The sequence below is a fragment of the Tinamus guttatus genome, unplaced genomic scaffold (assembly GCF_059628265.1).
Source record: "Tinamus guttatus ecotype Peru unplaced genomic scaffold, ASM5962826v1 Tinamus_guttatus_pri_ptg000256l, whole genome shotgun sequence".
NCBI classification, from domain to species: domain Eukaryota; kingdom Metazoa; phylum Chordata; class Aves; order Tinamiformes; family Tinamidae; genus Tinamus; species Tinamus guttatus.
Window position 1 is genome coordinate 17,094 of NW_028288790.1, and position 24,796 is coordinate 41,889.

The window sequence follows — 24,796 nt, forward strand, 5'->3', positions numbered from 1 at the left end:
ACGGGAATCCTACGTGGGGCGATGCGCTGAGCAAGAGCTCAGTGACAAGACCCACGCTCCAGCCTCCCAAGCCCGGCCCAGGCTCTGTGCCTGATGACCTGCTCCCTGCGGTCACCTTTTTTACTCCCTCTGCAGCCAGCAGAATGTTTCATGTGTTCAAGAACTGAAAAAAATCCCATCAAAGCTGCATCAGGCCTCTTTTGAGGAGCACTTGACTTGAGAAACCTGCTCAGAACCCAGCAGCGAGGGGCTCCGCAGCCTCCCTCACGCTGCACCCTCCAGAACGCTCATCCCCAGGGCCACCCGCGCCAGCAGCGCCCGGTCCCGCGCGGCGCCGTCACTCACACGGACGGTAGCGGCTCCTCCGCGCCCCCCGCCAGCACATCGGGCTTCTGCTCCGGCCTCGGGGCGACGGGCGTCCGGCACGGCGGGTCCGGGGGCCTCACGGGCGGGCGCGTTATCGCGGGCTTGTCGCAGCGTGGCCTGGGAACGCCGTCACACTCGCCTGCGGGGGGAACATTGCACACGCCGTGTCGGGAGGGTCGTTACGGACTGCTCACTCCGGAGTCTCCACGCTGGCCGACTCCGAAGGCTGCTGCCGCGGGAGCCTCTTCCCGGCAGCGGCCACAAGCCAGAAGTTTGGGAAAGGGAAAGAGGGAGAAGGCAGTTCTCACTCTCCCTGTCCCAGCACAGCCCTTCCCAACACAGAAGAGGTGATATTGGACCCTATCGATGAAAAGCTTACTATATTTATCGGTTTTAAATATATTATTGTGCGGGATCTACATGTTTTCTTAATCAAAACCTGTGCACTCTTCAAAAGCAAAGGAAATGGCACAAAGTGGAGATGGCTGCAGTGCCTGAGCCCCTGCTGCTCTAAGCTTGTATTGCAGAGAGCAGGACTTCACTTTTTCCCCATCCTCTCCTGGCTCTGGGCTCTTCTCTCAGGAGAACATGTTTGGCTGCCTTTCCTCCCCCAGACCCAGCTGACCTCATTATTCTCTTAATTCTTGGTGACTTTGATCATTCAAGCTCTGACATTTCTAATGACCTCACTTTTCCTCCACTACTCAATACTCCAGAGTGTTTCCATATGAGAGCAATTATTGTCATCTTCTAGTATGACCCTTTATATAATCCGAAAGATCTTAAGGCTTGTGATATTTCCCTTTTGACTTAGGCACGTCCACTGCTAGAGAGTTCCGTTTCTGATAAAAATAAGTCAAAAATATTTTAGATGGAAGGTAATTAATTTTTGCAGTGACTTCCACAAGACCGTGGCAATCCTTTGCTCACTGATCCACTTTGGTCTATTAGCTTAAGGAGCTGTCCTGAGCTCAATTTCCTTAATCGTTGGATTTGTAAATTTGGGATTTAATTTTTTCTTTGAAAAGCTGGTCTTTGAATTTCCCAGTGAAATCCTGTTTCTAATCCTTCACCTTATGGATTTTCTTGTGTTGTCCAATTTTCCAAAATTATTCCCAAACTGCGGATGCTAGAGTTCAATGCAGTGTTTTAGCACTAATTTGCAAGTATCAGTATAGATGCAGTGTAACTTTACTACTAATTCTCTGTTCACTTATTTATATGTTCAAGAGTAGAGCCAATTTCATTACAATATGTCTCCAGGACATGTAGTCAGTATGTTATAGTGTATAAACATAAAATTTTAAGTGCTAAAAGCAGCTGATGTATAAGCCAGCTTTAAAAGCTTTCTTACTATTCCAAAAGAAAATTTCTACTTAGTATTTATGTGAAAAATGTAAATTAAGCTAGCAGTATTAGTCAGAATTTTAGGAATTTTATACCCACGCTACTTAGCCAGGACTTTTATTCTTTTTCTTTAATGTACCCAAGAGACATTTGTGAAAAATGCTGCCCAATATTTATTTTCTAAGTACAGGACAATAAAGCCTGTTGAAGTATGAAAACATGTAAAAAGCACTGGAAAGAGCACAGAAAAAGCTGGCAAATTCCAGAAAATAATACATCTTCTTTATAACCATTGTCCTGAGTACATTATAAAACTCAGCAGCAAACACATGATGTTACAGCAATGCATCCTACCTAGCAAACAGTTTCCTGCCCTTGCAAATGAGGATTTCTGTGAACACACAAATACACATGTGCATCCTCCATGGAAAAGGGAGATGACAACTCCAAGTTATTAAAGTGAAAATTATTACTTATTTTTAATAAAATGGACAAACAATTGAAACTGAAATAAAGCTCCCCTGAGAGCCTTAGCAAGGCAGACGCCGTGTCTGAGGGCGCCCAGGACTCGGCAGACAGACTGACCAGACATTTGAATGCGAGAGCGGCTTTTGCCGTTTTGCAGTCAGTGCCACAGGAAGAGTTGGACGCGGGAAGCTCCAATCCCCTGCGGGTCTGGGCTGAGCACAAATGGCTCCAGCCCGAACTGCGGCTGGGGCGATGCATGGAGTGGGCTGAGCTCAGCACCTGGGGTGTGCGGGGCACACGGAGCACAGGGAGCGCATGGGGCATGTGGAGCGTGTGGGGCACAGAGCACACAGGGCACACTCACCGTTGTGGGCGCATGGGGCATGGAGCATGCAGGGCACATGGACAGCGTGGGACACGGGGCACACAGAGCACATGGGGCACACTCACCATTGTGGGCGCACAGGGCACATGAGCACATGGAGCACACTCACTGCCACGGGCACGCAGGGCACACGGAGCACGTGGGGCACAAGGAGCACATAGGCATGCGGGACACACAGAGCACACTCACTGCTGTGGGCACATGGAGCACACAGAGCACACTCACTGCCGTGGCACACAGGGCACACGGAGCACATGGGCACACGGAGCACACTCACCGCTGCAGGCACGCGCAGCACACAGAGTACACTCATCGCCATGGGCATGCGGGGCACACTCATCGCCGTGGGCGCGCGGGGCACACTCACCGTCACCGGCATGCAGAGCACACGGAGCACACTCATCGCCGTGGGCGCGCAGGGCACACTCACCGTCGCGGGCGGGCCGTGGTGCGGGCCGCTTGGCGAGCAGCGTGGCGCTCTTGGGCACGGGGCTGGGCGCGAGGCCGTTGGCCCTGCCCGCTGGCCTGCCCGCTGCCTCCTGGCGCCGGCCCGGCGGCTGGCCCGCGGCGCCGTCACCGCGCGGCTCCGGCTGGCTCTCGGGCGGCCGTGTGGCCTCTGCCTCCCCGGCCCGTGGCGCCAGCACGCGGCTCCGCAGCAGCGGCCGCGGCGCCTCGGCGCCCACAGCGGCACCGTTCAGGGCCTGCATCCGCACGTCCCCTGTGGAAGCGACAGAGAGGGGACGAGGCTGCAGGTGAAGCAGGGACAGAGGTGCCCGGGCTCGCGCGGGCCCGAGAGCCTTCAGGCTGTGGTGCAAAAAGCAGCTGCAGCAATGGGCAGAACTGGCTCCTTGGCACGAACGGCTCCTAGCACGGAGCAAATACAAACAGCAAGCGGCTTGCATCAGTGCTGAGGGAAAAACGAGGCTGAAACAACACTGAATGTAGCCTAGTAACAGGCAGCAAGTAGGGAAAGGACAGTTATTTATATATATCTATATCTGCAGGCCTGTTGCTCATGATTCTCACGCTGCAGCTTAAGGCCCCGCGTTTCTGCTCCTCCCAAAAGCACTTGTGCCATCCTTCTCGCCGTGCTCGTGACCCAAATGCACAATCACTGCCAGGCAATTGACTGCACCCTGCAGACTCAGTGCCGCCAAACGCTAACATTTCTGCTCCCAATTCAGAGAAACATTGAAATGCAAGGTCATCTTTAACTGCATGGCCAAGCTGGTGATTTTAAAGAGCTATTTGTTCACTTACGTTGCGCTGATGCCAAGAGGTACACTTGCAGGATTAAGCCTAAAAAATCACTAAAGCCCTAAAAAAATTTAACAGAGAAAAAGACTTCTAATTTCTTTTGGTGATGACATGCTAGGGCACAGCTTGCAGCAACAATTAGAGCAAACCAGGTGCAGAGAGAAACATCATTTTATACTGATGTGTCCTTCAAAGGGCAATAGGGGCCTCAACATTTCTTTACGATTGAATGGATTTAACAACGGATTTGTACTTGGTCTAGGAAATACTATCACTAGGTGCTGAAAAGCAGTGCTTGGAATGTGAAATCACTGATGGTTCAGTCACCTCGCAAGTTCCCTTGGGATTGACGTGCTTCTGCTGGACAGCACAGGCAGCACTGACGCCCCGCGGCACCATCCCGCCTCTGCCCCTCTGCTCTGCTTGCACTGCTTTGCACCAATGCTTTGGAAGTTGTAAAAACCTTTTCTCTGGGCTTTTCATATGCAAGAAGCAGATATTTTAGCTCAGCTACATGTGAATGTTGCAAGTGACAAAAAAAAAAAAAACCCTGTGCAGTTTGAGCTGTGTCATGATGCAGCCTATGCGTGAGTGTTTCTTTGGGCTTTCCTTTCTCACTAGGGACAAGGGACCTCGCTGTCTGACGTGTACATGCCCTTGGAAATGCTATTCATGCTTTCCATTGCTCCTCAGAGGTGCTAATAAAAACAGGTGGGGTGAGAGAAGGAGAGGTGTCAGTGAGCATTGAACTCACCTTCGCTTTCTCCCACAGAAGCCCCGAAGAAGACGGGCCTTTCCCGCAGAGGCCGCTTGGAGATGGTGATGGGCTTGTGCCTCCGGGCAGTCACCCTCGGAGGAGGGACCGGTGGGGCAGCACTGTCTTCCGGGGGCCCGGAGTAGATCTGCAGAGAAACAGAGGCTTTCAGCTGATCCCTCTGCGTTACCAGCCCAAAAAACATATTTCAAAGATTTTTCTCACTAATTTGGTTTCACTAGAAGGACATCTTTGCAACAGAAGATGCTCGAAGGTGAAATGCGGAGAGCTCTGCGAGGAAGGCAGGCTGGGCAGAAGGGGGTCACGCTCCCGGGCAGCCGGACATGAGAGGCAGCCTCCTCGTCCCCTGCTCACGCCGATGCCCCATCCGCAGCGCCGCCACCTTCCCCTTCGCCGCCACCTTCCCCTTCGCCACCAGAGCGCACAGAGGCCGCGGCCCGAGCGCAGCCAAAGCTCCCTGCAGGCTGCGGCTGCTCCATGAGCAGGAGGGGCGGATGGGGCCACCACGGCTGGCACTGCCCTGGCCGCCCTTCCCAGCCTCGTCCTCTGGGACCCTCTGGAGCCAGAGGCAGTGCCTGGGCCTGAGGAAGGGACCCTCCAAGCGCTCTCCTCCCATAGCAGGTCCAACTGTGCTCGAACCCGAGAGGTTTTCTGCCCCGGGAAAGGAGTGCAGCACGCGGTCAGGAACCAGCTCCACGAGTTTTCCTGAACATGCCTCTCTGCTGATTCCCCCTCAGCTTCCTGCACTGGAAGAAGCAGTGAGCGCTTGATCCCTATTTAGCAACTTTGTGCTGCTCGCAAGCTTGCGGCCTGTCCCGCCGGTCCCTCTGGCCACACCGCAAGGCACAACGGACACCGCAGGGGGAAGGAGCAGTTTTGCCGCAGGCAGCACCTTTACGTGCTGTTGAGCTCCTCAGCCGAGGAGGAGCCTGGGGGGCACCCGAGAAGCTTCCGCAGAGCCCCGGGATTGCCCGGCTCCCCCGTCCCTTTGCATCGCAGCCCCTCGTGCCATGCGCTGCCGGGAATGCTGCTGCTCCGGGCGCAGCTGCTGGGATGAGCGGCCTCCCGCCGCGCTCACCCCGGCTCAGGGCCCTCTGGGGCTGTCCTGTGCCCAGGGCAGCAGTGAGGGCGCTTGGGCAGCCCTGCTTGGGTCACCACCCACCCCCAAAGGGCCTTGGCTGCCCCTCGGGGACCAAGGCCTTCCCTCGTGAGTGGAAGGGCAGAGACGGGACTCCCAGCCCCCCGGCGCGGGCTCTGCCCAGGCTGTAAGGGAAATGCTCCACATCTCCCTGCTCATGTGCCTGTGGGCCTGGCGAGCGGAGCGTCTGAGCCCACGGTGCCGGGAAGGCCGCGTGCGGCACCGCAACGCCGGGCCGAGCCCCGCTCCCCGGAGCGCGCCAGGCCGGAGTGGAGCTGTCCCAGCCCAGTGGCCTCGCAAGGTGCCGAGCCGAGCGGCTGCAGCCACAGCGGTTGTTCTGTTTAGGTTCGCAGTGACACGGGGGCTGCGCGTCTGCACACAGACCTTGCGAGGGCAACTGGCCTGCCCTGTGCCGCTGCACATCCGCTGCAACACCCCAGGGTTAAACCACTTAACGCAACCGAATTGCAAATACAGACAACATCTGCAAGGGCAAACTATCTCTGAGCAGCCACAGCATGCTCCAGAGCTCAGGGTTTCTGGGAACACCAAGTTTTGCACACAAGTGAGGCAATTCAATCTAAAGAAAACAGCAAAACAAAACACCACATTGTTTTGGACTTGATCTTAAAAAAAACCCTTTAGGTCTTGCCTTCGCCTCGAGTATATGTATTATAAAATTATCTTGGATAAAACAATGGCATAAAAACAACAGCTGGTTAGAGATCTATTTCCTTTTGACATTGTCCACATGGCCCACTTTGGTTTGGTTTAATTTAGATGTTCTACAGTGCTTCTTTAACATCTGAAAAAGAATTAAACGTTTGGTAAGTTTTATGAAGACGTGAAATACCACATTAAGGCCCCAATTCAAATGTTTTTGTATTCCTCCTCTGCGTACGAACTGGTGGCATATGAGCTTTAAGAAGGAAGTTCTTATGGACCACGCGGGATGGCTGCGAGAGCCGAGGCTGCAATTCCAGCCCGAGAGAAGGGCTGAGCTGGTACTGCCATGGGGGAATCCGCAGAAACCACAGACACGACTCAGCCCTGGGAAGAAGGGTCATGCTGGGCAGACCACTGTCTTGACGCATCGCTGCTCCGCTGGGACATGGTTTGTTGTGAGAGCAATTCCATAGAGTCACCATGACATACTTTAAAACTAACAAACATTTAGATGTTATTTTTGTAATTAAAAAAAAAAAAAAAAGCAAGTTTGTTCTTGTCCTAGCTAAATTCTAGGAAACCAAGCTGGGAGAGAGGCAAGCACAACTTCTTCAACTGATCGTAAAGATGCAGGATGTAGGGAAGCGAGAAACGTGCTGGTCCTTCCCTCAGCCTGGCTCCCCAGGACACCCCTCCCGGCCCAGCAGTGCCGGGCTCTGACGTCTCCCTTGGGTGCTGTTTCTGCATTTCTAACATGGCAGCGTGCTGGAGGGGCTCTGCGCTGCTCCTCAGCCCTTACCCCTGAGACTTTACCCCTTGAAGAGACAGGGAACATCACAACCTGCTGCTGTGTCTGCGCTTCCTCCGGGGGAGTTTAAGGAAAAGGTTCAGGACCAGCTCCAAATGGATCTGATCCTTTCAGCCTTTTTCTTTGCAGGATCCTGTGACCCAGACTGGCTGCTGGTGCTTCACGGCAGCCGAGACTTTGTCCTTTGCAGGGCAAGCACGTTTTCTCCATCCTAGAATACAGGAGCCCAGCGTGTTCCTTGTGCCTGCGTTCAGAGGAGTGTGCTGTGACATTAACAGCCCATGAGTTAAAACCATCAGCTAATGGATTATTAAAATAGCAACAACTTATCTGCAGCAGGGCATTTTTTAAAAAAATAAAATCATCCTCATTCCTGCACACTGACAGGAGTCCAATACTGTTTTTCAAAGAGAAAGAAAAGGTGTAAAGTTCCCTATTAACTCTCATGGCGCTACCACCCAATGCTGCTTACTTAACACGCCTTTCAAGGACAGTTGAACCCTGCTAAACGCACCACCAACCTCTGGTTTAAAGCTGTGGGTGCAGCCCCCGCTTTCACCTACCTTTTAAATGAAAAGCCAAGTTAAGTAATTTGAAGGTACAAAGTTATTGACCAAATCTTCTATTTGGAAGGTTTGCACAGTGAAGAAGGTATTTCCAGAGGGATAGATTTATTTAATTTAACCACAGCACTGAAATATAAGTTGTGGAATCAGTAATTATCCAGAGACTTCATGAACAGTTACTTTGTCCTTGGATTCTTCATATTGCACCAGATATTATTTATCTTTCTCTTCCTTCAGATTAATTTCAAATGTTTACTTATGTGTGAGCTGAAGACATTTTAAACTCTGAAGCTGAACTTACAAGCTCAATCCAATAAATTTTCCTAACTTAACCTTATTACTGAAGAAATTAAAAGCAAGCAAAGAGATGTCTCACTTAATTAAAGATCTCAGTGGTGGCAGTGTAAATTATCTGTTTACTCTGGCTTCTCTCTGCTGGCCACAGCCTGAACTGTCAGCTTTGCAACACGGGCAGAGAGAGACCCTGTTCTGGAGCCCGTTCCCGGGCACGCAGCGAGCTGCTTCGCGGGGAGGACAGAAGCGTTTGCAGGGGCTCACAGGGAACCCGCACGCACCCGTGCGCTGCTCGCGCCCTCCCCAAGGCCTCTTGAGCTCCCTGCTCCTGCCTCGGGGCTGCAGCGCTCGGCAACACGGCCTCCTTCTCGCGCCGCCCGGCCGCGTCCGCGCGGCTCCTCTCACTGCAGTCCACAACACCAACGCTGCTGCCTGCGCCTCAATAAATGCATGTTCAGCACCGACCACTGCCGACCTGGGCCCAGCTCAATATTATTCCAACAAACAACATTATTCCACACAGATGCCCTGAAAGAAAAATCCTGCTAGAGTCCAAAGTGTGGTGCCAGCGCTGCGGGGCAGAGCACAAAACAAGGGCAGCCCTGGGCCAGTGTGCCCTGTCTGCCAGCGGCCACCCCTCCAGCAGGCCCACTCAGGCCTTCATAGAATCATATAATCATAGAATGCTTAAGGTTGGAAGGGACCTCTAGAGGTCATCTAGTCCAACCCCCCTGCACACGCAGGGTCACCTAGAGCACGTGGCACAGGACTGCGTCCAAGCGGGTTTGAAGATCTCCAGAGAAGGAGATTCCACAACCTCTCTGGGCAGCCTGTTCCAGTGCTCTGTCACCCTCACTGTTAAAAAATTTTTCCTTAAGTTCATGTGGAACTTTTGGTGCTTCAGTTTGTGGCCATTACCTCTAGTTCTGTCAGTGGCCACCACTGAAAAGAGACCAGCACCATCCTCCTCACTGCCTCCCTTGAGGTACTTCTTATAGACACTGATCAGATCCCCTCTCAGCCTTCTCTTCTCCAGGCTGAACAGGCCCAGCTCCCTCAGCTTCTCCTCACAGGGCAGATGTTCCAGGGCTCTGATCATCCTTCCCCACTGTCACCCTCTGCTTCACCACATCGTGCACCCCTGAAGCAGTCCCATCCGTCTGTCGACACTTAGCTGCTTCGTTTTGTTTTCGCTGATAGTAAGAGTTCTACGATGCCTTATCTTGTACCACACCGGATGAGAACAGTTACTTTGCAGTTTGATTTCCTCTCTTCAGCAAAGGAAAGCATAAACTCAGCATAATACTCGGGCATAAAATAAGTTTTCCAATAAAAGTCTTTCTTCTTTTCTTTAAAAGAAAGAAACGAACAAAAAAAGAAAACCCTTAAGACTCTGGAAAACCCCTTTCCTCTGGAACTCACAGAAACAGTGAGGAAAACGTATCTGTTGATACTTTCATAGCTTCTGATGCATTCCAGTACCTTACAGTATATTACCAAAAAATCCAGAAAAAACTTAAACTGTTGCCAGAGCAACATTTTGCACAGTCACGACAGAGCAGCTATGAGCCCTGGGGATGAGCTCCTGTATCTATACATTTGCCACCTGTGCCATCTATACCTTTGCAAAATGCTCGATGAGGATCTCCACTACGATGTTTTGGAACTTGATGTTCATCATTGCGGCTACAGTGTCCTCCTGTGCTCGCATGAGGGTAGGTCCAAATATTACCCCCATGTTAGACGGTGACATCAGATTCTCTCGGCTGTGCTCACATATGCTGCGGAGAAGAAGGAAAGAAGGAACAGATTTTTTTGTTTGTTTTATTTTAAGTTGCATCTTGTTCTAAGCAATTTAAAAGAGCCAATGAGCATCACTAATTCAATTTTCTTTATTTAGTCCAGCAGAATTTGCTTGCTAGGCCTACGAGAGATAAAACATGTTTGTGGCTATGACATATACCCCCTCTGACTGGGACAACAGCCTGAGAGTGCAATGTGCTGACAGTGCTGTTGTCCTGTCCCTTCAAACATCTAACTCCTCTCCTAACACCACAAACAAAAGCCATCTGTGCATCATACACAGAAGGAATCATTTAATTTGGAATATCTTATTTACTCCAGATTGACTTTGGGCTTTAATTTTTCCTCTTTTAAAGGAGAAGAGCCCATTGTAAGGAGAATATTTCTGAAGGATTTCAAAAAATCTCTGCGCCATCTTCTTCCTGAAAGAACCACAGTTTTCAGTGAACAGAGAAGTCTTTATTCAACAGACTTCAAGTTTTGGAGTAATGCACAGGCCTGCAGAGCAGCACCAATCAGCCAGTGAAGCACCAGGTAATTCCATGGATGCTACATGTTCTCAAAAGTGGAACCACATCTGAGCTCTGGGACCAGAGCAGAGAGACTTTGGTGCTGAAATCTAATGATTTCTAGGCTTGCCCTGTAGCTCTCCTGTTAAAGTGGGTTCTGTTAGCCTAAAGGGGGCTCTGGACAGAATTTAACACTTCAAACACCTTAAGGAACAAACATCATAACTACAAGAACAGTGTTAGCTACATCAGATTAAGGCAGACACTCTCAATTCTGCCACTTGACAGAAAAAAATTTTACAAATTCTTAACGTGTAGAGCTAGGAATGGATATGAGGTGGGATCCTCAGGACAGCTGATGCCCACAAGCCTCTCCCTCCAGCACCTACCCGCAATGGGGTGGCCAGAGCAGATTCTCCACATGGAGCCTTCACAACCGGTGTGACAAGAAGGCAAGAAAACACCACTGCCAAAGCCCTGCTGGTGCCATGGTCACCCAGTACCTGCTTTTGTCAGCGACTCGCATGCACAAGCCAGCGCACACACAGCTTTGCAGTGCCGTGGGAGTCCTCTCCTACCTGAATCTTCACTCCCTCCTGCTGCTGCAGGGACTCAGCACTGAATCCACAGTGCTGGAGGTGAAACCAAAATGCGCTTCAAGTCCAGGCCAAGCGTGCAGGTCTCACAGCTACTTCCAAACCCCAGACCTAATGTTCCTGTTAACTGCACTGAGGGGCAATGTGTTTATAGCTCGGCTCCACCAGGCTCTATTTACATTTCAAAATTATTTCCTGCTTTGTATTTGCCAGAAAGGGGATGAAACTGGCAGATAGAAAGAGAAACATCAGTTAATGCAGTGGATAGCAAGGACAACCACCCCATTTGTGCAGTCTAAATATAAATTCCTAGGAGGATGGTCTTGGACAGAGTTTTACAAACCTACTACACATACAAAAAAAAGATAGGCTTGTTTTGCTGACCCTGTTATTGCTTTTAGTTTGGCATTACAGAAAATTCTCTGCTTACTTGACTAGGTGTCGTATGAGGAGCTCCAACATCTCTCTGTTTTTGTCAGGTAGTTTATAGACCAGGGCATGAATGGCTCCCAGCCTGTAATCCAGGTTCTCGGACTCTGGAAAGAATAACACAAGGAAAAGTTTGTGACTATCACTTTTAAAGTAAATAGCGAAAGGAACAGTAAAAATGAAGGAAATCTGGGTGCTTCTCCCAAGAACATAAGGTTGGCTTGCCAAACCCCAAGACTGGAAGCAGAAGGAACATAACACTACATAGCAACAGGGTAAGCAAAGTGCAAAACAAAATGAAGTGGAAAGGAGGAGAAAAGGCGCTTGGAAGGGGCTCAGGGCTGGATTCCTGCTCTGGCTGCTGGCGCAGGCACCTCTACCTGCGCGGGGCCGCGGGCCGGCTCATTCTCCTGGCCTGTCTGTTGGTCTCTGATCAGCCCAGATAGCCGCAGTCCTGAGCAGTACACCTAAATGTACTGCCTGAAAAAATGGAGTCCCTGACCCAAAGAGGTCACCCGAAGAAGCATAAATAATCAAGAAACAATAAAATACTCAGTGTGAAAAGAATAGTGTGGGATCCTGGTAGGTGGGAAGCTTAAAGGTGCAACTTTCTGAGGGAGGATAAGGAAGGGATTAGGGTTTTTTACACATACTCAGTCATCATTGGTTTAATCAGTCCTGAAACTAATAAATCTTGGTTTTGAGCACAATCGTGGGGTGGTGGAAAATTTTCCTTCACAAGAAAGAACAAGTGCTACCAATTTTCCAAGGCTCCAGCTGAAGGAGAGGCTGAGCTCTTTCCTCCCCGTCCACTTCAAGGAGACGTGGGGGTATGAAGGATGTTCTAATCCAAAACAGTTCATGGCAGCGTGCACTATCAGTTTTCCAAACATCAGCACTCTCAGGCTGAGCGAGATTATCGGCTCCCTGCACTGCCCTAGTCTCCGCTTCGGCTTGCTGGCTCTCAGCGCAGTCTGAGGATGCAGCCAGTTGTACATTATTATGGCTTCTCCACAAGGAGCCATAACAACAGGAGCGCCGAGGAGGGCTCGGGGTGGCACTGCCCAGGCCCTCCTGGGACAGCCGCGCTGCTCTGCCCCTTTGCGCTGGCACTGGCTCCAGCCCAAGAGCTGCAGCATAAAAACGCACTTCATGTATCAACAGAAACTTGGGATTCAACATTGCAAGGCAAATTTCACAACTTAAAGGAGCATCTAACTCTCCGCTCAGTGAATTGCATTGCATTCCCTCACAGGATAAATACACTGCTGCTATGAGATCATTCTGCTAGGATTCTTGGGCTGATTTGCTTTTATGTTAGTTAACATCCCCTGGGTGTCTGCAATCTCCCAGAGTGCAAAACCCTGTTACAGGGGAGCGCACTGGAACATCAAAGGGAGGAAGGAAGGAAGATCATCCCCTTCCTTTCAAAATTAAGGAACCAGAAGGGAGGGTCCCTTGCGCCTGGTGCAGGGGCTCCACGAGCACTCGTTCCACGTACAGTGGCGCTGGCCAGACCCGCTCCACATGCTGGGGCTCCGGGCTGTGGTGCCAGGCGCCCCTTGGCCTTTCCAAGTCCTCCCTGGAGGACACCACACCGTTTTCCTAACCCACGGCTCCCGGGTGAGCTCCGGGAGCCGCAGGGCACAGAGCGGCCTGGGCTGCCTTAGGGGATGCAGCTGGCCTGACATCTGTGCAGGGAGAGGGGAAGGGTGCCAGGGAAGACACGTCCCGCCATGTTAGAGCTCAGGGCACACCAGCACTGGGCAGGGGCAAGCAGGGCTCATGCAGCGCGCGGGCAGGAGGGCAGCGCGCGGGGCCAGCCGTGTGCGACTTACTGGCAGCCGAGACCAGCTCCTTGTGGAGTCTGTACGTCATGACGGGCTCAGACAGGTTCCTGCAAGACACAGGGAGCAGTGAGTTCCGGAGGAGCCTCTACGCGGGCCCTCCCGGAGGAGAAACAGCGCCAGCGCCGCGGGTCCTCCAGCTGCGGCGCTTCCCAGCACCGTCTCCTCCCAGGCAGACCCCACGAGCCGTCGGCTTCCTACAACAGCCAGATCCCCGCGCCCGAGACACAAACCCACCACCCCGCACAGGGAAGCATCCCGTCCCCATGGTGAATGTGCCAGCTGACCGGGTCCTCCCCAGCACTCCCACTCCCTGAGCAGGGACAGGCCGGTGCGTTACCTGAGATAGAACTTCAGCGAGCTGGTGATCGTCTTGATGTCCCAGTCGCTGCTTTGCAGGTCTACATCTCCTGGGCATTTTGGATCTCGAGGAAGAATATAAATGTCATGAAAATAGTTCTGCTCGGAGCTTGCTATATGTAGCAGACTCAGTGAACAGGTCACCCTCCCCTGGCAAAAGAAGTGACAGCAGCACCAGAAAGTATCTGACCATCCCGCATGGCCGGGAAGCAGGGTAACAGTGACAGCACCAATGCTTTCCAAGGGCCAGGATTTGGGATGGGGACAGCAGCGCTACCGAGGGGCAAAGGAGGAGGCTAACCATAACATCTAAGCAGCGGTGAAGTTAGTGCAGGCTTATTCTCTACAGTTTGCTTTTCCCCCACATATTTAAGACTGCTCCCAGGGGAAGTGGTAGAAACCACACATTCCAACAGAGGCAAGATAAGCTTCCTGATGTGCAAAATAATTTTTAAATGGTCCAGTTCCAGTTCCTTCTCCCTGGTTACTCCCCTTAAAGTTAGGCTGGACCTGTTTCTTCTCAGTGCAAGGCAAGGCAGGAGCATAGGGGAAAAGGCAAAGCAATATGGAATAATACTGTGCTCACTGAATAACCACATCATTTTTGTGGTACAAGGAAGTAAAGGACGTGGTTTGTGGGGCAAGTTAGACTAAAGAAACAAATTGTATGGTTTATTTTAAATAGAAATAGGACTAGAGGCAAAAATCTAGCCTGTGACTAAGGTTTGAGGAGTTCTGCATCAGATACGTCTACTCAGTCCTGTTGGACTTTCCACCACAGGGCATTTGTACATGGTGGGGTGGCAAGTGGTCAACCACACCAGTGTGTTTTAATAAATGGCAAGCCACCCACTGCTGGGTTCAGAAGAGAAAAACAGAGCTACTCACAGGAGGGTGAGAACCAAGAAGCAATAAAAACTCAGGCTAAGTAATTAGTCACCAGGCAAGCGTAACTGGATAGCTGTCTGCAGCTGAGGCTCCATGGGAAGCTGGAGGGGCTACACGGCAGCGCAAATGGACCGTTATAATAAACAACAACAATAGTAAAAGCAGTAACAGCTTTTGAATGGTCCATCAATATCAGATGTCTGCACCAGGAGCCGAGGGAGGCTGGCTGGCACCCAGGCCGTGCGGGAATCCACAGGAAGGAACAGGCCTGCTGCCCCACGCTGCGGGCCTGCCCGTGGGGCCCCGTGCACAGGCTCACGGGGAGCTGCTCATGGACCCTGTCCCGCACGGGTACCACCGAGCACGGCCTCCTGTCCTGCATGGGCACCGCTGAGCGCTGCCTCCCTCCCCACCAACGTCCCACAGGCCATGGAGGCTGCGCTCTCCTGCACGCACCCTGAGAGGTCGGCAACAGACGCGTCCTATAAATGGAAACGACACTAACTATAGTCTTGGGGAACGCTGGGATAGACAGTGCTAGAATCCTGCCTAAGGGCACATTTTCAATTTCTTTATTCTTCTAGTGTAAGTTGAGGAGCCAACACTGGAGGGATACACACCTACAAATGTTATGGATGCATCTTGGAAACAGATATATGGGTTAGTTTACTTTTTGCCACTTCCAGTCCTCTTAAGCCTTCACAACTATCTGCCTGTTTGGGATTTTGCAAATACTTTCACAGGCTTTTCGTTTACTCTGACATTTATGAAGACCAAATTCAAGAACTTCTTTTGTGTTAGGGTGACAGAGCCCTGGAACAGGCTGCCCAGAGAGGCTGTGGAGGCTCCTTCTCTGGAGACCTTCCAAACCTGCCTGGATGCCACTCTGTGCCCTGTGCTCTGGGTATCCCTGCTGGAGCAGGGCGTTGGACTAGATGATCTCTAGAGGTCCCTTCCAACCTCAACCATTCTGGGATTCTGTAAATTCAACTTAACAGCAAGGTACCTGCGCCTTTTGAGGAACTGGGGCCAGGGCACATGTTTGCTAAGGGCAGATTCCTAGTAAATTCTCCAGGATAATCCAAAGAGGGAAAGGGTTCTCCTGAACCTCTTTGCATGAGCTGGTATAAGAGGAAAAGACCTGTGGGAAAAAGTATCTTCCTGTGAACATCCTTAGCCAGGCAAGTTCTTGGTGAGAGCACACCAAGAGACACGTCCGCCCATGTGCCAGCTCTGCAGAACGCACAGCACTCGGTGTTAGCCTTCCTAGTAGGTTCTCATTTGCACTGTCTAAATAAAAATGAGCTTCTACAGAGGACAGGGAGTTGAGAGAGCAACATAAGCAATAAATCTGGCTCAACTATTTGGCAGTGATGACAAACACGTAAGGCAGAATTAGCAAGCAATGCTGTCATCCATGGGACATCTCCTCCTGCCTTTCCTTGCCTAGGAACTCCTGCCCCCTCGGCACCAGAGCTCAGCCTGTCTCCAGGTCTCCACACGCCGCCTCAAAGTTCTGGGAGCTCAGGGCTTGCTGTGAGAGCACAAAACAAGGGCCTGTGAGCGGGTAAGGACTCCTCTCTCCTTGGCAGATGGCCCATACTATGGGCCTGTGCCAGGAGCATGTCCCCAGCACAACAAAAATGCCTATGTATTTTTAGCACACGATGGGAAAAGGCTTGTCTGCTGTGCTCTAGTGTCTTTGCTTTCCTTTCTGCCAAAACATCTCACCTGACTTAAAATACAAGCAACAAACGTGGCTTAAAGAGAAATAAAAAAGAGCGGTTGCAGAAGAAACTCAGAAAAGAAGGGCCGATGTCCCTCAGGTGGATGGCTAGAGATCAACAGCAGCCTGGGGAAATTCTGGGCCCAACACATTCACCTTATTTTGAAATCTCATCCTCCTCGTCCTTCTTCAAAAACATAAAAATAAGACAATTCTTACCAAAAAAGGCATTCAGCAACTTCTGCACCTGAATATTGCTGCCAACAGTTCTGTAGACACCCTCTGTAGTGATCCCTGTGCATAACAAAGCCAAAACAAGCATTAGCAATGGGTTTTCTCAAGTTCATTGGAAGTTCAAAAGCTCCATCTAGTGGAGCAATAGAAAATGAAAAATTCCACATGTGTCAAAGCACTTACTGCAAGTGTTCCTAATTATAAAGCACTGATTTATTCAGAATCCAAACCGCCTAAAATTTTGTCCCTCAACACATCATGCTACCTCTGAATAAAACTACTGGGTAGGTTTATTCTTCAAATAACATCTGTAAGTTATTCTTATTCTGCTAACAAATGGCAATTGGTGGTAACCATTCAGTAGTCCAAATGCAATTATTAAGACAGAAGTTTTATTCTAGTTTAAACCACAAAACAGCTAACAATAAGGGCTGACTGTTCACAATCACAACGTTCAAATGCACTTTCTGCTAAACTGTGTCACTGTTGGGCAGTTATGGCCAGCATGTGGAATACGTGTCAGAGCTGGCAGGCAATATCTACTTCAATACACTGAATCTGCAAAGGTTACTGCTTTAAAATGATTTTTTTTCAAATTATAACAGAAGGCAAATACAATAAAACAGATTCTTTGAAAATATTGACAAATGTTAGGAAAAACTGCTTTATTTGCCCAGCTCAGTCTCCCCGTGTGAAGGATCTCATTAGTCTGCCCCCCTCTATTTCAACAGCACTGGGTGGCTCTGCCCTCTGAAAGGCTCTGGAGATTAAAGCAGTTGCTCTTCCCTGCAGCCAGCTGAGACATTCAGATGTCACAGAGCTGCACTGCTTTGTCCTATGGCCCATACGGATGACACAGCTGGCACCAGCTGGACTCCTCATGGAGAAGTCAGGATGGTGAAGTGCCCCCCACACCCCTGCTTTATCTGGTGTTTTTCACTACATGGGTCTGAATAATTTTTTATTTAAGTTAATCTCTCCCTCTTCCTCCAACACATAAAGTATTTCCAAAACTGTTCACCTGCCTAATAACAAGGTCTCCCTAAGGCAAGGCTGAAACACTGATGAATGAGAACAGGATACAAGGGAGAATTTCAGCCTGGGTCTGACAGGGCGAATATTCTACACAGCTTGTGGCTTCTGTTCCTTAGACACACATTCCGTGGGCAATGAAACGAGACTTCGACTTTTACTTAACACTGCTATATTAAGGGAATTACAAGGTAATTCAGGGCCGTCTGGAGGAACGAGTGCCAGGAGGCCAGTGATGTGGAGTGCCACGCTGGACCTACCTTTCGTTTCCACCACGTTGATGCACTTCCTCACAAACTTGAAGCCGACCTCGTTGAGCTCCACTGTTCCAAACAAGGCAGGCAGCGTTAGCAGGGGGCAGCCGCGGATGCTGCTCCTGGCACACGACCCCGCGCAGTGCCAAGGGCCGCAGTGGCACCACTCCGGGCACGGCGGGCACGCGTCTCCCAGCACACGCGTCTCCCAGCACACGCGCGCGCCTCTACGCACATGATAAGGAATTATTAGCTCCATATGCTCACTGTTTTTTCTTGAATTTTACTTATAGGCTCCCTGCCCCCTTCCATCTTTTATATTAAAAAAAATGGAAATCAGAGTTTAGTCACATGGGAACTTGTGTCTGATAAGAAATTAATTAATCATTTACAGAGCACTGCAAAATCTGCACATAAAGATCTTCCACATCACAGGTTCATATAATTTCTATTTATCTACTTGACAAGATTTAAAAAGTAAAAAAATACAGCTGTGTATGCTGTACAAACCAAGCAGAACACAGGTTTTTGTTCCAGCTAATTAACTGCAGACTATTGCTGTGCTTGTCTTAGAGGCATCATGAAGTAGGTAGAAAGTCAGGGCTTGTTTTTTTTTGTTTTTTTAATAAGTACTGCAACTTCCTCACTCATACTACTTTTTCCTCATGATTCTTCCACTTTTCTGGAACAAACTATTGTAGGATCTGGGATAGTAAAGCATTGCCCTGTAATTTACAGATGTAACTTGCACCATGAAGTAATTTCCTGTTACTTACTACTGAACTTCTCCTAAATGACAATGCTAAATATATTTTTATTTCAGAAAGGAATAGATCTCTGCAATCATTTTATTCACGGTGGCCTGCCAGTCATTTATAAAGATTCTCTCTCCTCAGAACAACAGTGACCAAAAGCTCAAACGTAACTTGGCTTTAAAACAGGAATAAGTAAAGACAATGTTGAGTATCCACTTGATACTTGATATTGACTTATATAATGTGACTTGAAGTCTTTCCAGGTGTAATCTATTAAAAATAGAGCACATTTGCTTTTGAGAAATGTTTAGTCACATTCTTTCCAGGCACAGAATACACACACAGTCAGATAACCCAGTCTGGAGGCTTGTGCACTGGTAATGGTGCCTCTGTGCTAATTAACGGGAGCTAATTAGACTGGCTGGCGTGGCGGTGCCGCGGCACCGGGCGCAGCTGGGGCTGCTCAGACCCTGCCACGCGGGGCGCGAAGGGGCAGCGTGGGGTGTCCATCCACCCGCGGGAGCTGGCAGGGGTGCCGCGGGGTGCAACGTAGAGCTCTTGGGAACCAAATGCCACCTCTCCTTTATTTTAATGTTTGATATGCAAAATCTCCTCAGAATCACCTGATCTGTTTTCCCCTTTGCTATTTTGGTGTTTAGCTGAGAATTTAACGTTGCATTTGCCTGTTTTTGCTGCCTAGGAGCTGCACATAACAATCAGTAACTTCCACAGCTCCTTCTTATCTGGCCTCAGTATCAGAGACTGCAATAAAAAAAGAAACAAGTCACCTTGTCACCACCAGCCCTTGTTCAAGAAGGACCTGCAAGGACGTCAGTCTCGAGGGTCTCTGGTTTAAAAGCCATGACTCGCTTTTTCCTAGATGCTGAGGAGGGAGGTTTTAGGATATGGTCTCTCACGCCTGCTCAGGCAGCTCGTCCTTGCCAGGTTGCTCTGGGTGACCCCACAAGGCGCCCAGCTGCCTTTTGCGGCCCAGACAGCGACCCAGGACATGCTCAAGGTTTCAGCGGTGTCTGCAGCTCCCTGCCAGCCCCGCAGAGGGAACGCGCGCCCACACAGCGGGGCCGAGGACGGGGGTACAGACCGACTACAGCAGTGATAGACTAGAGCAGCAAAAACTTAAAGGACTCACTTTCCTCCTGCTTCGTGATGGGACTGTGATAGATCTGAAAAAAAGGGAAGGGAATGGAGGAGAAAGAAACGAAAACATAATGTAATGTGATTTGATAGTTACTTTCCAAAGAAAATGCAGCACCTCACAAATCACCCAACACTAGTCACACACAGCCAGTAAAGCAACGTCCAGCTTCTAATATCAACAAGATATCACTGTCTGCACTGCAAATGAGGCTGCTGGCTTCCTAAGTTTAATTGGAGTACCTGTTTCCAGCAAAGGGCTCTTCCAAAAGCTAAATGAGAACCTCTGATAGTTTTAGAGGTGCCTGGTAAAAATGGCAGCTGGAAGTGGGACAGCTAGGCACACAAAACATCAAAAAAACCCCTTCTTCACCCAATGCTACAAAGGCTTCTTGTTCTTTTATTAATAATAAATGGGGGGTGCCACTCTTGACTGAAAAATCCAAGTCCTTTATGGATGACAACGGCTGATGCAAGCGCAGATGCTACCTAAGCGAGCACTGGGCACTGCTGGTTCACTCCCTGCGTTCGGTGCCGCAATGTGGCCGCGAGGGCCCCGTGTCCCCCGGCGCAGAGCAGCTCCGCGCAGCCCGCGGCATCTCCGGCTGCTCCGCAGAGGCTGCGCGGGGCTGCTCCAACCCACTCCCACCACGGCCCTTAGACTGGCTGCAGTCGTCATCAGGATGACGCGCAACCGACCAAAGCCCAAAGACGGACAGGCCTGAAGCGCAGCTTTCCGATGCTTGCTAGCTGAAGCAATGCCCTGAACTCTGGTAAGCAGTAGCAGTGAAGGGGAAAACTGCAAAAACGAGCCTACCTGCGGTGGTATTATTGTTGTTATTATTATTATTCACCTTTGTCAAAAGCCACCAGCAGAGGACAGTGTCTGACAGCACAACATGAATGTGTAACATGTCCCTGGGTACTCACCGGCTCTTTTCCATCCATCGCTTCCATCCACAGCCTTCGATTCGCTTCAGAAAGTGCCTGCAGGGTGATGGTACCGGATCTACGCAGAGTTCATCCAGGGCGAGACAGGAAAATGAAGCAAAGGTTATTTTCAAACAGGCAGAGAGCAAAGTGTTCCCAGGTTCCACCTTTCTGGAGGCTGTTTTAACCCTAAGCAAGGCTGAGGACTCACACTCTGTTCTTGCCAAAAGACCCCCATAAATCCACCCTTCATGCCATCTCCGGCAAACCAGCTATCGTGCCCACACTCCCCGCCTTGCTCTGCTCAGCAGAAGGCAAGGGGCGACCTGGCTCCCCTGCACAGCTGAACGCCCAGCGCAGGGAGCTGGGCTGGCTCCGAGCACTCGGGGCCCTCTCCAACCTCACATGCGGAATTCCCATTGCCCTAAGCAGCGTGCTGCTCCTGAGCGGCAGATAAAGCCGAGAGAAAGCACCGTTGTGTGGCCTGGTAACGGGATCAACCCCTCACAGCATCCCCCTCGAGACACCTCCGTGTGCAGCCCACTCAAACAGACAATGCAGGGCATCTGTGCAGGGCAGATGGAGCCACTGTATATCCAGCTCCATCCCAGGCCCCACTGCTGTCAGCACCATTGGAGACAACTAAACGTGACCAACCAGAGCAGGTCCTGCTGCTTTATTTGCAGACCAGAGACCCCAGGAGCAGGTGAGGGCACCTAATATAGTAAGAGAAAGGGCTGATACGAGAGAGCTAAGGCTGGGGTTACGGTGAATGCTGGCCCCTGCTAACGCAGCCCACACAGTTATGTTCTCTGCACTGGTGTTGCCACCTGATCTCACTTGGAGTAAAGCACCTGGCTAGAGATTCAAGCTGCTTGGCCAGTGCAAACCATGAAGACACCAAGCTGCGGGGTCAGCACACATCTCACAGGGACCCTTGCTACATCTGGAGCGTCCTGGGTTGCAGCAGCAGGCTAAGCCTTCTCTTCCTGCCACCAGTGTGACACAGGCAAGTGTCTCTACGACACTGCACAAGGCGTGTTCTGATGCACGGTTATGTAATTCAAAACACTGCAAATTAATGTCATTAGTGCTGAAACTCACTTCTGAGTCTATCCCACTTCTAGTGCTTGAAGATAGCCTTCAAAAATCCAAGATCATTTTAATCAGCCAGTCCACAGTAAAAAATACCCTAACACTGAACCATAGAACGGTATAGGAAAGAAAGGAGAAAATACAGGATAAACTGCAGAAGCAGTGGGGTCTCCAAGGCAGTGAGAGACCACACAGTATTTGCGTGGGCTGATAATAGAGTCTGATTACCCACAACTTGTCTCCTGTCGCTTTTCCATGATTTCAGCACATAGCAAGGCTTTTGCCTTGCACATATTTAAGGATATTCATTCTCTGGTGACTCTTACTCTCTCCCATAATAACTAAAAGACCAAACTCAGTGGGAACAGAATCCCACTGCTAGTCTGGAAGGCAAAACTAGCACAGCGGGAGAGCCTTTCCAATAGTTATCCGCACACACAGGCAAGGCTGAAGATCCGTGGCCCAGGGTGCCACCCAGCGCCCGCCGCGGCACTGCAGGCCCCGTCATGGCCTCGGAGGCTGTTGCTGCTTTCCCGGGACAGAAGGGCAGGACAAAACCCGGGGCAGAGAGGCCACCGCGGAGTGAGGGGAGCGGGTGCTGACCCAGCAGCAGCCAACACGGCTGCCCCCACGCAGGGACACCCCCTGCTCAGATCCAGCAGTTAGATTTCCCTGTGCAAACGCCCACACCTTCCCCTAGGCACCGTGGGCTATCGGTAGTCCACGGAGAGAACAGGGCACTGCGAAACGTCATTTACATGTGCTAAGGTGAAAGTCTAACCCAGGGAGATGTCTAAAGGCAGATGTTGTGAGCTGGGGCTCATCCTAGGACACCATGATGTTTCTACAGTCCCGCAGGTATCCTTCTGACTCACCTTTCATTAGTTTCAATGTCAAAACAAAACCTTTTGTCTATTGAATCAGTCTTTCTCCTTACACAGGATTTCAGCGTCAAGTCTAAGGTGCCCTAGAAAAGAAGGAGATTAAAACCAAGATTAGAGAGAAGAAAGGAGGAAGCTGGTTTCAGGTCTCTCAGGCTGCCCACCAGCACGGCCCATGGCGAGGCCGGACTCCGCGTGCCCTGCTAATCCGAGGGTGTTTGCAGGGAGAGCACAGATGTTCTCACTGCTCAGCTCAGCTGCAACCAGGCAGGCAGGAAAGGCCTTATAAACCAGGCTTCCTCTCTGCAGTAACAACATGTTCTAGATATCATGGGATTACCCTGCAAACAAGTGCTAAATATCTCAGCAACAAGCAATGTGCCTCCCCAGAGCAGGAGGACCGCTTCAAATCAACCTTTGGAAATCACTTATTCTCCAAGAGCAGGGGCCAGGATCGTGCTGGTCTATGGCACAGCTGGTTCCTAATTTCTATTGGGATTAATCAGTGCTACCAATTATCCACAGCATTCACGGCCCAAACTTTGTCAAACCGCAGAATGTTAACTGATCAAGGGCAGTGTAGGTATATGCTGACAAAAGTGCCCACATTGCACAGCTGAGGTTTGGCCCTATGTTTTAATGGCCCTTTGCTTTACAGCAAAGGTGAACAGCAGCCAATTTATAACATGTTTTTAAGTTCTCTGTTGCTTTGCAGAAACTGAACAGCCACTCCAGGAGCTGCTACAGACCAGCCAGGCGACTGGCAGCTCCAGTTTGCACCGTGCCATGATCCTTTCCCGACTGCTCTGCTTTGTTTTGTTCCCTCCTTAAGAGCACTCCTTATAGTTGTTACGTGGCCATTTGTGGCCTGAAGGTGCACATTATCAGATTGCAAAAGTTTGGGAAAGATACTGACTTTTATTTTCACAAGCTCCTACCTGCATTCTCCTGCTTTACTAGAAATCTTTACAAATTAGATGACAAGAGATCTCTTCAGCCAATGTTCTGGATACTGCTCTGCCAAGGACTCTGCCAAGGGCTTCCAAAAAATACATTTTATTTTATTGCTGCAATGTGCAGGAGCTGCCAAAGAACACAGCTCATGAGATCACAAGTTGGAAAAGAGCGTGCATGACTTGGGAGTCCCCAGGGGATGTCGCTCCATGGCAGAGATGAGGACGGGTGGACTCAGCTGGACTCACTTGCTGTATTCTGAGCCACAGTCTGTCATCTAACCCTGTAGCCTGCCCCTCTCCCATTAAACTGAGGAACAATAGGAACTCTCAGATAAATCACTGATGTAAAAAGCAAAGCACTTGGTAAAAGAAATGGGTCCCCAAATCATTGCTTTACTGCACATTTTAGAGCTGCAACCTCTTCCCTCTCCTCCTTTGCTAACACTGCTCCCATTTCAAGTAAATAATTCTGAAGAGCAGAAACCAAAATCACAAGCCAGTGACTGTAGGAACAGGCAAGGGCACTAATTAAAGCATTTAAGTAACTCCAGGCACCCCAGTCCTCCCAACGACTCTCTGAGTTGCTACACATGTAAGTGGGGCTGCAGGGTCACCACTCATTTGCAGGGAGAAACACGCAGGTTAGTTTGTCTCAAGCCAGAAATTTGTTGGACAATTTACAAGCGCTCGGCCAAATGGGCCAGTCAGTGCAGCCTGGGCCCGGCCACGGGCAGCCCCTGAATCCCCGCTGGTGAATCCAGCGGAACAGAAGCTCCTGGGAACAGGCAGAGATGAAGCCTCTTCTCACAGGACCACGACATCCATGGTGGCACCAGCAGAGCAGGACGCAAACCCAGGCGTCTGCTGGGGCCCTTCTGCACCCGCAGCTGCCAACGCAGCACCCAGGTCACTGGTGACACTCATCACTACCAGAGCTGCTCCAGGTACACTGTCCTCCAGGGCAGTGCCCTGCCTGTGCCGCAGACGAGATACTTGCACTTCATGTGCTTGTACAAGGAGAAGGCGTGAAGTTGAAAACTGATGGCAGGGTCAACCTTTGCAGACATCCCTCCACGAAGCTGACTCACTTGCTTAGCTCCAGGCTTCTGGTCCATGGGGGTCATCCGCAGCATTTTTGCCTCTTTTTCATATTGGCAGTAATATTTCACCCAGGAGATGCCCAGTGCCCCTGCAAAACGCAAGGAAAGCTGGAGTCAACAGAGGTAGAGCATCAGTTAGACCAGAGCACACGGCGCGGGCGCTGGATCTGCCTGCG

The 24,796-nt window shown here is 50.5% G+C and overlaps 1 protein-coding gene across 1 annotated transcript in view; it reads right to left on the minus strand.

Annotated features, from left to right (window-relative positions):
- The window catches only part of OPHN1 (oligophrenin 1), a 58,711-nt gene that overhangs the window by 1,797 nt on the left and 32,118 nt on the right, over positions 1-24,796 (minus strand). The window contains exons 9-21 of the mRNA XM_088526843.1: positions 24,609-24,709; positions 22,559-22,650; positions 20,589-20,667; positions 19,654-19,687; positions 17,755-17,817; positions 16,448-16,522; positions 13,595-13,679; positions 13,246-13,304; positions 11,409-11,514; positions 9,692-9,851; positions 4,578-4,725; positions 2,997-3,284; positions 346-505 (exon numbers count right to left, since the gene is read on the minus strand). Coding sequence (XP_088382969.1) covers positions 346-505; positions 2,997-3,284; positions 4,578-4,725; positions 9,692-9,851; positions 11,409-11,514; positions 13,246-13,304; positions 13,595-13,679; positions 16,448-16,522; positions 17,755-17,817; positions 19,654-19,687; positions 20,589-20,667; positions 22,559-22,650; positions 24,609-24,709 — 1,450 coding nt within the window. The remainder of the gene's footprint in view (positions 1-345; positions 506-2,996; positions 3,285-4,577; positions 4,726-9,691; positions 9,852-11,408; positions 11,515-13,245; positions 13,305-13,594; positions 13,680-16,447; positions 16,523-17,754; positions 17,818-19,653; positions 19,688-20,588; positions 20,668-22,558; positions 22,651-24,608; positions 24,710-24,796) is intronic.